The sequence below is a fragment of the Rhincodon typus genome, chromosome 31 (assembly GCF_021869965.1).
Source record: "Rhincodon typus isolate 14 chromosome 31, sRhiTyp1.1, whole genome shotgun sequence".
Lineage (NCBI taxonomy): Eukaryota > Metazoa > Chordata > Chondrichthyes > Orectolobiformes > Rhincodontidae > Rhincodon > Rhincodon typus.
Genome location: NC_063362.1, coordinates 8,155,531 through 8,169,136, shown reverse-complemented (window position 1 = coordinate 8,169,136; position 13,606 = coordinate 8,155,531). Strand labels below are relative to the sequence as shown.

The following is a 13,606-nucleotide window of genomic DNA, read 5'->3' as shown; positions in this document are numbered from 1 at the left end:
ATCTCTGGCAATGTAGCATACCCTCAGTACTGCCCTTGTGGGTCAGTCTAGGTTTAGGCTCACCTGAAGCAGGAATTGAACCCATGACCTACTGATTGGGAGGCAAGACTATCACCACCATATCAGACAAGCCTTTTTCTAAGCTATTCCACAAAGTGTCTCATCCCAAGCAGATGGTCGAACTGACTATGCAGTGTGTGAGACAAAGTTACATGTTTCATTGTGACAGATCAAACTCAGGAAGGATGTTTCCGATGAGGGAACAAAGCAACAAGGGGAAGCAACAGACGTGTTCTAATCAGCAAAACAGAACCAGAAGTTAAAAGAAAAGATCTGAAGTAAATGTTTACCAAAATGACAGGATGTATTGTGAAGAAAACATTACATCATCCTGAGAGATGAGATCTCACTCAGTCCTGCATACCTGGAATTGTATCACAATCCAAACACGTTATTTTTATTTAATGCATTTTCCAATGTCTGACTTGGAAACATATATCTGTTCTTTCACTGTCAAAAGCTTGGAACTCCTTCCATAACAGCACTGGGGTGTCCCTATTCCCCACATGGATTGCAGTGGTTCAAGAAGGCCGCTCACCATCACCTTCTCAAGGACAATTAGGGATGGTCAATCAATGTTGGACAAGCCAGCGACATCCAATCCCATCAATTCTTAAAAATGTACAGATTTTAAATGAGAGATAGTTAGAACTGCCAATGCTGGAGTTTTTTTCTGAAGAAGGGTCCCAACCCGAAACGTCAGCTTTCCTGCCCCTCTGATGCTGCCTGGCCTGCTGTGTTCATCCAGCTCCACATTGTGTTATCTCAGATTTTAAATGAACATTGTTTAAAAGTGAAGTCTGGCCTGAGTTTGTATGAAGATCTATCAAGCCCATACTAAAACACCAAAGATCAGCTTGTGAGTCTCCACAATTAGAGAAGGCCTTAAGTCAGGGGTTAATTCCAGTTTCTGATTCATGTTGGCTCTGAGGTTTCTGGTACCTATTCTTAGTTCCTTGACATCCCATCATGATGAATGTCTCCTTCAACCTTCCTCATTTATCTTGTTGACTCAGCTTGAAGCCCCTGATAGGACAAACAAAGTTGCTTTTATTGGAAGTCTTTCATGATCTCAGGATATTCCAAAGGACTTAACAAATATTGAAAACCCTTTGAAGTGTAGTCACTGTTGTGGTGTAATAGACCACTCTAAGTATTCATGACATTGTGATCTAAGATGTACGATTTGTATCTTTATTTTAATCTGATTTATTCTACAGATTGGATTTTGAATTAGTGGCATGTGGGTATTGGACTGTGATTGAATGGTATAATGATGTTATCAATATTTTCTAGTCACAATTTTTTTAAAGCCAGTAAGAGAGAGAGGTTTCCTGGAGTGGTAATGGGAATTTGTCTGCATTGGGAGAGTTTTATGAGTGAACAGAGCAAACATTGGGGATCACTAGTTTGCTTTCAGTTACAAGGATCAGGAATTGACTTTGTTTCTGCTGGGATGAAACACCCAGAGCTTGAAAAGCCTTTCAGCGTGCCAAAGTCCTGGTGGAAGTTATGCATGTAAAATGGTTTCCCCAGAAGAAAAGAGGTAGCTTAGAATTGTTCTGAAATATGCTACCTCAGTATAAGAAATATAGTTTGAAAGTCCTAGACCAGAAATGGATGGTTAGAACCTTGAAGGAGTTATTTGAAGCTGAGAAAGTCTAAGCTCAGTAAGGTGAATATTTGAGGAACAGGCAATCAAACACTCAAGCATGGGAATGGAAAACAACAGTTAAAGTACTTATAGACATGATAGAGAAGGGAATCTCTCTGGTGTTTGCATACTGTAAAGGAGTGCTGTTGGGATCAATGGGATTATATTTTACCATGATTTAAAATATGTACATAGTTTGGATCTTTCTATTTATCTTCATTTCATTTATATAATAGACTTCTGTTCAGATGTTTCAGTAACATGCCTCTGTTTCATCAATATTCATGTTCTGTTTGACCAAGCAACTATTCATGCTTTGTTAATGTGCTCAAAACTGGGACTGTGTAGATGGCCCATTGAGACAAAGACCAGCAAACTGCCTCTCCTGTGCCCTCGTCATCAGTCTTGGGGATGGTCACTTTGCTGCTGCCTCAGTTCACTCAGTTTCTCATTCACCGTTTCCAACTCTCAGTTTCCTACTGACACTTTCTTACTCAGTTTCTCATTCACAGTTTCGCTCAGATTCTTACTTACTGTTTCTCAATAGCATCAAAATAGACCATCTAGCCACCAGCAAAGGCTGCTTGTGGGAGCTTGCCGTGCTCGAGAGGGAGGCAATGGCATAGTGCATTATCACTGGACTGTTAATTGAGTGACCCAAGTAATATTCTGGGTACCCAGGTTCAAATCCTGCCATGGCAGATGGTGGAATTTGAGTTCAATGAAATATCTGGAATTAAGAATCTGATGATGACTGTGAATCTATTGTTGATTGTCAAGGGGGAAAAAAAACATCTGGTTCACTAATGTCACCTGGTCTAGTCTACATATGGTTCCAGACCCACATAAATGTGGTTGACTCCTGAATGTCGTCTGGGCAATAAATGCTGCCTAGCCAGTGACACCCTCATCCCATAAATGAATAAAGGAAAAACTCCAATTGGTTGCTCGTTTCCCACACCAGTGTCTGGACACAAGAGTAATTTATTGGCTTTAAAGCATTTTGGTACATTCTTATGCTGTGAAAGGGGCTATAAAAATCCAGCTTTTTAAAAATCGTTTAAAGTATACAATATAGGAAAGGAGGCCAAAACTACCCCAAGTCGGTTCACAATAAATTCATAATTTGGCTTCAAGGACCCCTGGTGGTGAATATAAAAAGTGCAATTGTGGTGACGGATTTTCTATCTACCCCATGAACAAATCTTCAAAAAATAAAGACCTTGTTATAAAGTTATAAAAGTATACAATATAATTGTTCAAAGTTATATAACGTGCAGTACAGCTGAGTTTTTTGTACTACAGTTTGTGATACTCTGAGATCTTCCCTTCACTGACAATTACAGTTCATATTTACACAATACAACTGATATCAAGCAGCCATTCTGCAAATTGATTTCTATTGGCTTCCTTGTGGACAAGGGGTGCATATTGCCTTTGTTTTCATTGACATCAGTCCGTTTCAGATAGATAATGAACTCAGAAAACAATCCATTTTGAGTGCGATTTCTCTATGCCCTATATCCTGGGTGGCACGATGGCTCAGTGGTTAGCACTGCTGCCTCACAAGGCCAGGGGTACGGGTTTGATTCCACCCTCGGGCAACTGTCTGTGTGGAGTTTGCATATTCTCCCCGTGTCTGCGTGAGTTTCCTCTGGGTGTTCCGGTTTCCTCCCGCAGTCCAAAGATGTGCAGCTGGATTGGCTGTGGGAAATTGTCCGTAGTGTTCCAGAATATGGGGGTTATGGGGGAATGGGTCTGGGTGGGATGCTCCAAGGGTCGGTGTGGACTTGTTTGGTTGAAGGGCCTGTTTCCACCCTGTAGGCATTCTATGAGTCTAATATTCTACATTGCTGTTGATGCTGTGAGTCAGGCCTTAGTAGGCAGGTCCCCATGTGAAGTTACCGAGTACCATTCTGGCGTGTTGATGTTGATTGCCAAGTTGCTGTAGCCATTGGTCACTGTGGTGATATGGGCCACGTCTTTGCCTCTGCCATCAGCTACTGATTCCCTGGTGTGATCATTAATGCCAGTCAGCTGGATGGCTGGTTTGCAATACAAGGATGCCAACAGTTCAGGTTCAATTCCTGCATTGGCTGAGTTTACCATCAAGGACTCTCCTTCTCAACTTCTGTCCTCACCTGACATGTAGCTGACCTTCAGGATAAACTCACCACAGTCATCTGTCTCTCTCTTGACCATATAGAAGTTTATAAAATAATGAGAGGTACAGATAGAGTTAGTGGTAGTTGTCCTTTCCCTAGGATGGAGGATTTCAAGACTAGGGGGGCACATTAAGGTGAGAGGAGAGAGATTTTAAAAAAGACATGAGGGACAAATTTTTTACACAGAGCATGGTTTGTGTGTGGAATGAGCTTGCTGAGAAAGTGGTGGATGTGGGTGTAACCACAATATTTAAAAGACATTTGGATAAGTACACAAATAGGAAAGGTTGCAGGGATATGGGCCAGGAGCAGGCAGGTGGGACTAGTTTAGTTTGGGATTATGTTCAGCAAGGATTAGTTTGACTGAAGGGTCAGATTCCGTGCTGTATGACTCTATGACTCTCTCTCTGTAGTGAGAGAGTGACGCTGTGGTTCTCTGGGATTATGATGATTTTATCTTTAATTGATGTCTGAGGCCTTTACGTCACAATTGCAGCCATCCTCAAGTTTTAAGCACCCTACTGATTGCTGACTCCGACTACAGTAAAGTTCTGGGGTATCTGACTGTATTCCATCATGGATTGTACCTGAACCAATGAAACCAATCCATCAGTTGAGTCTTAACCATTTTGGTAGCTCTGCCTTTGAAGGGGCTACCACAACTAGTGTGCCACAGGCAGCAGAGATGGGAATCACCAAACACCTTCCCTTGACAGATCATCAATTGATCATTGATAGTTCTCAGGCATCCAATAAGGTGCTGAGACCTTATCAACCAGCAACATCCTAAGGCTCAGCTCAAGGTTATCTCAGGCATGTTTTCATCTCAGCAACTCCAACTTACTGCTTGTTTCATCATCTTGGACAGCAAGCCACAGGTGGGGGCTCTTTTGAGCGTCAAGAGACAGTTTATCCACCATTGTAGACCTGAGGGAGCAGAATTCACTGGCAACTCCCAACAGCAAGTAACTTGGTGTGATCAGGGGCAGAGATACAACAACATGTTCCATACACGCCGTGAACATGGAGAGATAGTCACAGGGAAACATGCTGTGGGCATGGGAGAGGTAGTCCATAGTCTTTGTAGCTGGGATTCTGCGTGGGTCACTAGCCTAGCATTATCGCCATCACGGAGTTCTCTGTTTCAGTTACTAGGGGCAGAATCTTCCCAGGCCATAGATGATGTGCAGGAAATTTGGGAAAGTCGGGTGGGATATCAAACCTTGAGATCAAAACGGCACATTTTCCAACTAAGCCCTGGACATGAGACAGGATTTTTGCTGGTGGGCAGCAGGAGGTGTATCGATGGAGAACATCACTCATAATTACCCTCATTATGTTCTCACACTCCCTCATGTTCCCAGCTACTGGAGTGAAACTAGGGGCAAAGAACAAGTCAACATGGAAATCTGAGTGGGCATCTGGTGACTTCAGCTCGCTACCAACCCCTCTGAAACTCCGCAATGGATGCCAGGCATCAACATCTCATGGGTACACTCAATAGACAGCAGCATCGTATACTCCACGTACACAAACATTGGTCTGCTACATACACCAACCTCACCACATCATCATGGTACATGCCGCTCCAGTTACTCTACTTTTCTGCACTTTAATGCTGCTCTCTGGTGTATGCCAGCAGCTGTCATTGCAAAGCTGCTGCAAGGACACTCAAGGATTGAACAAGGCTGCTCGCTCGCTCGCATGCTCTCTCAGTTTGTACCTACTTCACAGCATCCCTGCCTTAACTTTTGTGCTTTGGCTCCTGGCCCTGCCTTTAAAGCTCCGTCAGCAGTCAAGGGGCTGCATTATAGCACTGTGCTCTATCAGCGTTACACCTGCACCATGTGCCAAAGATACTGCATGAGCTTCCAGCTAATGGTCAGGTCTCAATGTCTCAGAGGTTTCAGTCCTCAGTCAAGTCCAGGGACCTGATGATCCCAGTGAGGGGCAGCCTCTGATATGTCCAGGGGCATGGATGAGGTGATCAGCTGGTTGGCGCAGTCAGGTTCATAGGGGACCATACCTCTCCAGTCTGGGGAGTGGGCCACAATCAGCCCCGAGGGTCTGGGGAATGGGTCACAGTCAGTCCTGTGGGTCTGGGGTGTGGGCCACTGTCAGTCTATGGGTCTGGGTCCAGTGCAACCTTTCCAGGGAGTCTGAGGAACTGAGTCTGGAACCATACAGATATCAGGGCTCTGATTTCCCATCACAGGGAGCTGGCTGGCTAAGTCCCTCCAATATGTGGGCTACAGTGCGTCGTGTCTAAACACCAAGGACAATCATCAGAGCCCCACTGCTGTGGGAGGGAAACTAGGCAACCTAATATTGGGGATTGGAGCCAGAATAGCTGGGTGCAGTGGGGATAATGAAGGTGGGGGGGATGCAGGTCAACATTCAAGGGTTAGCTACTTGTGTTTTTTTGATATGCCAGGTGCTGGGGGTGGTTTAAGTGGGCAGATAAAGCTTTAGATCAACAATTTAGGTTGGGACTTGGGTTGATGGGAACGCCTACAGAGAAGGGAATATCTACATCTGGGAGTTCACCGATGTTAAGATGTTGGATAAGCAATCATTGTTGCCACTCATCATGCTCTAAATAACAAGGAAGCAATGGAGATGAAAACGGCTGCCACCTAATATGGAGTGGGTATGTGAGGTCCCTACCCAAAACATCAACTTTCCTGCTCCTCTGATGCTGCCTGGCCTGCTGTGTTCCTCCAGCTCCACACTGTGTTATCTCTGACTCCAGCATCGACGGTTCTTGCTATCTCCAGGAGAGTGAAATGTTTTCTTCTGTGAGAGAGGGGCCTTCAATCTCGTGATAGGAGGCACATCAAAGAGCAACAGCAGTACACAGATTCCCACGCAGTTACATGTGAAAGAGACCCAAGGTACATGCTACATGAACGTTAGGCAGAATTGGTAAGAGTCGGCACTGTGCAGTCATCGTGGAGACAAAGTCCCACCTTCACATTGAGAATACCCTCCATCGTGTTGTGTGGCACTATCACCATGATAAATGGACAGACTTCAACCAAATCGAGCAACTCAGGACTGGGCAGACATGTGGTGTTGTGGACCATCAACAGCAGCAGAATTGTACTGCAGCACATTCTGCAACCTCATGGCCCGGCATATCCCCCACTCGAGCATTACCATCAAGTCAGGGGATCAATCCCCGGTTCAATGGAGAGAGCAGGAGGGCATGCCAGGAGTAGCACCAGGCATACCTGAAGATGAGGTGTCATCCTGGTGAATCTACCAAACAAGACTACGTAGGTACCAAACAGTATAAGCAGCAAGTGATAGACGGAGCAAAGTGATCCCACAACTAATGGATCAGATCTAGGCTCTCCAGTGCTGCCACAGCCAGTCATGAATAGTGGTGGACAATTAGGTAACTCACAGGAGGTGGAGGAGGCTCCACAAATATCCCCATCCTCAATGATGGAAGAGCCCAACATATCAGCACAAAAGATAAAGCTGAAGAATTCGCAACAATCTTCAGCCAGAGTGCCAAGTGGATGATCCATCTCGGCCTCCTCCAGTGGTCCCCAGCATCACATTTACCAGCAATGGGGAGACAACGGCCTAGTGGTATTATTGCTGGACAGTTAGTCCAGAGACCCAGATAACATTCTAGGAACCTGGGCTCAAATTCCACCATGGCAACTGGTGGAGTTTGAATTCAATTTTTAAAACAAAAGCTGGAATTAGAATCTAGTGATGACCATGAATCCATTGTCAATTTTCAGGAAAAACCCATGTGGTTCACCAATGTCCTTTAGGGAAGGAAACTGCCATCCTTCTGGTCTGGCCTACATATGACTCCAGACCCACAGCAACGTGGTTGACTCTGGGCACTTCGGGATGGACAATAAATGCTGCCTGGCCAGCAACGTCCTCATCCCGTTAATGAAAAAAAAACAGTCTTTAGCCAATTCTCTTCCCTCATGGTATCACAAATTGTTGGAGGCACTGGATACTGCAAAGATCACTACCTTTGCAATAATTTTATAGGCCCTGACAACATTCCAATGACAGTCCTGAAGACTTGTGCTCCCCTAGCCAAGCTCTTCCAGTACAATTACAATATTGGCATTTACCAAACATTATGGATAATTGCCCAGTTATCCTATACACAAAAAACAGGATGAATCTCACTCTGGCAATTAATCACCCCACGCTCTATTCCCGATTGTCAATAAAGTGAGGGAAGGTGTCAGTAACAGCGCTATCAAGCAGCACCTGCTCAGCAATAACCTGCTCAGTGATGCCCAGTTTGGGTTCCGCCAGGGCCACTCAGCTCCTGACCTCATTACAGCCTTGGGTCAAACATAGACAAAACAGCTGAATTCCAGAGGTGAGGTGAGTATGACAGCCCTTGACATCAAGGCTGTATTCGACCAAGTGTGGCATCAAGGAGCCCTGGCAAAACTGCAATCAATGAGAATCAATGGGGGCAAACTCTCCACTGACTGAAGTCAGACCTGCCCCATAGGGAGATGGTTACAATTGTTGGAGGTCAGTCATCTCAGCTCCAGAACATCTCTGCTGGAGTCCCTCAAGATAGTATCTTAGGCCCAACCATCTTCAGGTCTTTCATCAATGACCTTGTCTCCACCATAAGGTCAGAAGTAGGGATGTTTGCCAATGATTACACAACGTTCAGCACCATGCACAACTCCTCAGATACTGAAGCAGTCCACATTCAAATGCAACAAGATCTGGACAATATCCAGGCTTGGACTCACAGCAGGCAAGTACCATTCACTCCACATAAATGCGATGCAATGACCATCTCCAAAAGAAGGAATTAACCACCATTACTTGACATTCAAAGACATTACCTTCACTGAATCTGCAACTATCAACATCCTGGGGGTTAGCATTGACCATAAATTAAACTAGACTCACCACATAAACACAGTGGCCACAGTAGCAGGTCAGAAGCTGGGAATACTGCGATGAGTAACTCACCTCCTGACTCCCCAAAGCTGTCCACCATCTCATGCTAATGGAAGACATATTTCTTTTAAATCAGTCGTTAGATGTGGCTAATCCAGCATTTATTGTCCATCACTGCCTAATTGCTCAGGGAGTAGTTAAGAGCCAACCACATTGCTGCATTTCTGGAGTTACATGTAGGCCAGACAAGATAAAGGTAATTGTTTCCTCAAGGGCATTAGTGAACCAGATGGGTGTTTCCCCTAATAATGCTTTCATGGTTGTTATTAGACTCTTAATTCCAGAGCTTTATTAAATTCACAAAATCACTATCTGCCACAGGTCCCTAAACTTTACCTGAGTCCCTGGGTTAACAGCCTGGCGATAATATTATTAAGCCATCACCTTATTTTCAGTTGAGATGATGAATCAGTAACCTTGTCTCTTGGTTAGGTTCTTATAGATTGCATTACACAATATAAAGAAAGGAAGGAAGTCTTTCTGGTATCTGGGCAAAGATTCAATCATTACTGAAGATACTTTGTTATATTTGGAATGTTTTAATGGTTCCGTGAGGTGTGCTGTGCTGCTCTACTCAGGTTTTTGTAAACTGCCTTCCTTCCCTCCTGGTTGAGATTTTGTCCAGGACACTGCTTTGGAACTCCCATAATGGAATGGGGGAGTGTTGATTTGACTTCTGAAGATGTGAATCTCAAAGATCTGTTCAGTACATGAATCGGGTTCATGGAACATAAGTTGAAATCATAGAATCCTTACAGTGGGGAATCAGGCCATTTGGCCCATTGAGTCAACACTGACCCTCTGAAGACCATCCTGTCCAGACTAACCCCCTATCCTATCCCTGTAACTCTGCGTTTCCCATGGCTAATCCCACCTAGCCTACACATCCCTGGACACTATGGACAATTTAGCATGGCCAATCCACCCAACCTGATCTGAGAGGAGTTCACTAGTTTCAAAAAAGACTGGAAAATAAGATTGGATCATTGTCTTCAAGACCACTTGCCTGGGAATGGGACAAATCTGACAAGATACTTGCTCCTGATTGGTGTGTGTCTGTGTGTGTTCGTGTAAATTTGTCACTCAAAGTCCAGTTTACCCCTCTCACATAGCTTTGCCAATTTATGTCAGTTTCCTACTGGCCTCCAACATTGAGAATAATATCCATCCCTGTGTCTACAGGTCTCTTCAGAGATTTTCCTCCCCTCCCACCTCATCAACTCCAAAGCTCTCTTGCCACTTTCACCCATTTTTGAACATTCCATTCTGTTATCTGGGCATCAATATTCTGTTCTGTACCTCTACTCTAACAGGCTTTCAGCTATCTTGATCTAGCTTTCCAGAACATTCTCCCCAAAATTTCCTCTTTTTCCTTACTGCTCCCCCTTCTCCAAACTGACCAATTTGGCCAAGTTGAATGATGTAGTCACCACTCCAAGCTTCTCCATCCAGTCTCCATGTTCTCTTTGTCAGCTACACTAAAGATTTCTATAGCCACTTTCAAGGATGTCCCAAAGAAATCCTTCTGAAGTCACTGTTATAATGCAGGAGACATAACAGCTCATTTTAGTCACTGGAAGATACCACAACAAAATAAAATTCAAGGAGAAGTGGCCAATTTGTTGTATTCTTATACAAGGTCATTGGCTTGAAATGGTAACACTTTCTCTCCAAAATGCAACCAGATTGGCTGATCACTTTAAGCTCTGGTTCAAAAATAAGTGCAAAAACTCCCTTGTTCTTTGAAGAATATGTCAATGTGATCTTTTAGGTACACCTGAGACCGCAGGCAGAGTCACTGCTTAATAACTCATTGGAAAGATGAGGCATTTGACAATACAATTATCCCCTAGATTATAGAGTCAAATCTTTGGCATGTGATGTGGTTTCTTTAGGATAAGACATCACTGCAAATAAGATATACTCTAAGTGCTTCTTTCAATGTTAGATCTTACAGCATTTGCAAGGAAAACTGAGTTCTTGTTAAGACAGATGTCCAGAACTTTGTTAACAATGTTAATAATTTACATTATTATATCTCAAATGTACATTTAGCCTGGGTTACTGTTACATTATATACATAGTTGACTGACTAATTAACTGTTGATAGTAACACATGTCACGTGATTTTTTTTCCAGGTGTTTTAGCAGTATAATGCCTTTGAGATCTAGGCAATATTACAGAGTCTTCCAAAGGGCTGCCTGCAAGTATTGGTTTGGCGCCACTGAGGCATAAATGAACAGGCTGCTGACATGAATACAATAACTTCCCAGGAATGAACTAAGGCTGTTACCAACACTGACCCCCGTAAGGGTCAGGGATCAAGGATAGTTGTGGGCAATCGTAGGGAATAACGTGACCTGTCAAGAGCAAGTGGGTCAATCACATGGCTCAGAGAGTTCAAGTCCAGACCTGAATGTGCAGATGTACACAAGTGAGGTGAAACTTCATAACGTCAGCTTCATTAGACAGTATTAGTCATGTGCCTTATTCCAACCTCAGCCTGTCTCACCCCAGTCTGTTGCACATTCATGATGAGTACCTTAATGAACATGCTCACCTGCTTTATACAGACATTTTATTATATTCAAAAATATACTTTATCCATGAAAAATATATTCATATACACATAGTCACTAAAGCAGTTCAGTTCTGTACAGTCTTAGACCATTGAGATCAAGCATTGCAGTTTGACTCTGACAGTACCAACAACCCAAAGGCATTTCTTACTTATGCAACATATTATGTAATGTACATTTGAGGCACCAGGGTTGGTGGTCTGTTAACTGAATGGATACCCATTGTGCTTTAGCTAAAAGATCTCAAACGGAGTCCTTTCTCCACTGTGTTCCAGCGAAGCCCAACGCAAGCTGGAGGAACAACACCTCATTTTCCGCTTGGGGACCCTACAGCCCTCCGGACTCAATATTGAGTTCAATAATTTTAGGGCCTAAACTTTCCCATGTCCCAGCCCCCCACCCCACACACCAGGCCTTGTTACCACATAGCCTGCCACTACACACCCCCTGTTGTTAGTCACTAACAGTCCCCATTAACAACTATTCACCCTCCCAGCCTGATCGTTAGCAACTCCTTTGTCTGTCCAACTGTCTCTCTCTCTCTTTGGGCTCTATCCTATCGTTTACTCCCTACCCCAACCACCTCCCTCTTCTTTGCATATAAACTGGCATTTTCACATCCACCATCAGTTCTGTGGAAGGGTCACTGGACCCGAAACGTTAACTCTGTTTTTCCCTTCACAGATACTGCCTGACCTGCTGAGCTTTTCCAGCAACTTTGTTTTTGTTCCTTTCCCCACGATGCCTTAGCAGCAGCTGCCCCAAGCTTTAGTCTGTTCCTCAGCACATAGTCCTGGACCTTGGAATATGCCAGTCTGCAACACTTGGTCATTTCGGGTAGACCAAAGACTGTCTTTCACCAGACACAGTGAATGTTTGTCCAGTGTGCGTCCTGGGGAACAAACCGTACAGCACAGAGTCCTGCATTGTAGAGCTGTTTGGGATGAACCTTGACAAAAACTGCTGCATCTCTCCAGACTTCGTTTGTAAAGGCACATTCCAGCAGGAGATGAGAGATAGTCTCTACCCCCAACACCACCCCGCAGCCACTTTGAGGGCAGTGGCACAGAGAGTCTGGGCGTACATGAAGGATCTCACAGGTAGTGCCCTTCTCACCATTAGTCAAGCGATGTCTTGGTGCTTGTTGGAAAGTGCTGGCAATGAGGCATTGCTCAGAGATCAACTTGACAGGATCCACCTTCTCCTTTTCCGGCAGGATCTCGAGGGTGCTATGTGCTTACCATTTCCTGATGGACTTGTGGTCAAAGGTATTTCTGCTTGAAAATTTTTCCACGAAGGACATGACAGGGAACATTCCAACTACTCGGCAACAAGGTCAGACACATCCTTCGTAACAGGGGTCAGGCAGAACCTCGATATATAGTGATACTTGGTGTTTGCGTACTGCATCAATTCAGATGAGGACAGGAGAAGGTATAGGTGAGAGATAGTAGGAACTGCAGATGCTGGAGAATCTGAGACAACAAGGTGCAGGGCTGGATGAACACAGCAGGCCAAGCAGCATCATAGGAGCAGAGAGGCTGACGTTTCGGGCCTAGACCCTTCATCAGAAAAGGGGGAGGGGAAGGGGGTTTTGAAATAAATAGGGAGAGAGTGGGAGGCAGATAGAAGAGGGATAGAGGAGAGGATAGGTGGAGAGGAAACAAACAGGTCGAAGAGGCGGGGATGGAGCCAGTAAAGGTGAGTGTAGGTAGGGAGTTAGGAAGGGGATAGGTCAGTCCAGGGAGGACGGACAGGTCAAGGGGGCGGGATGAGGTTGGTCGGTAGGAGATGGAGGTGCGGCTTGAGGTGGGAGGAGGGGATAGGTGGGAGGAAGAACAGGTTAGGGAGGCAGGGACGAGCTGGACTGGTTTTGGGATGCGGTAGGGGGAGGGGAGATTTTGAAACTTGTGAAATCCACATTGATACCATTGGGCTGCAGGGTTCCCAAGCGGAATATGAGTTGCTGTTCCTGCAACCTTCGGGTGGCATCGTTGTGGCACTGCAGGAGGCCCAGGATGGACATGTCGTCTGAGGAATGGGAGGGGGAGTTGAAATGGTTCGCGACTGGGAGGTGCAGTTGTTTATTGCGAACCGAGCGTAGGTGTTCTGCAAAGCGGTCCCCGAGCCTCCGCTTGGTTTCCCCGATGTAGAGGAAGCCACACCGGGTACAGCG

The 13,606-nt window shown here is 44.9% G+C and overlaps 1 protein-coding gene across 1 annotated transcript in view; it reads left to right on the top strand.

Moving 5' to 3' along the window:
• The window catches only part of LOC125486627 (rho guanine nucleotide exchange factor 7-like), a 37,951-nt gene extending 35,611 nt beyond the window's left edge, over positions 1-2,340 (top strand). Inside the window, exon 7 of the mRNA XM_048614868.1 lies at positions 2,227-2,340. Within this exon, the coding sequence (XP_048470825.1) occupies positions 2,227-2,340 (114 nt within the window). The remainder of the gene's footprint in view (positions 1-2,226) is intronic.
• The last annotated feature ends 11,266 nt before the right edge of the window (positions 2,341-13,606 follow it).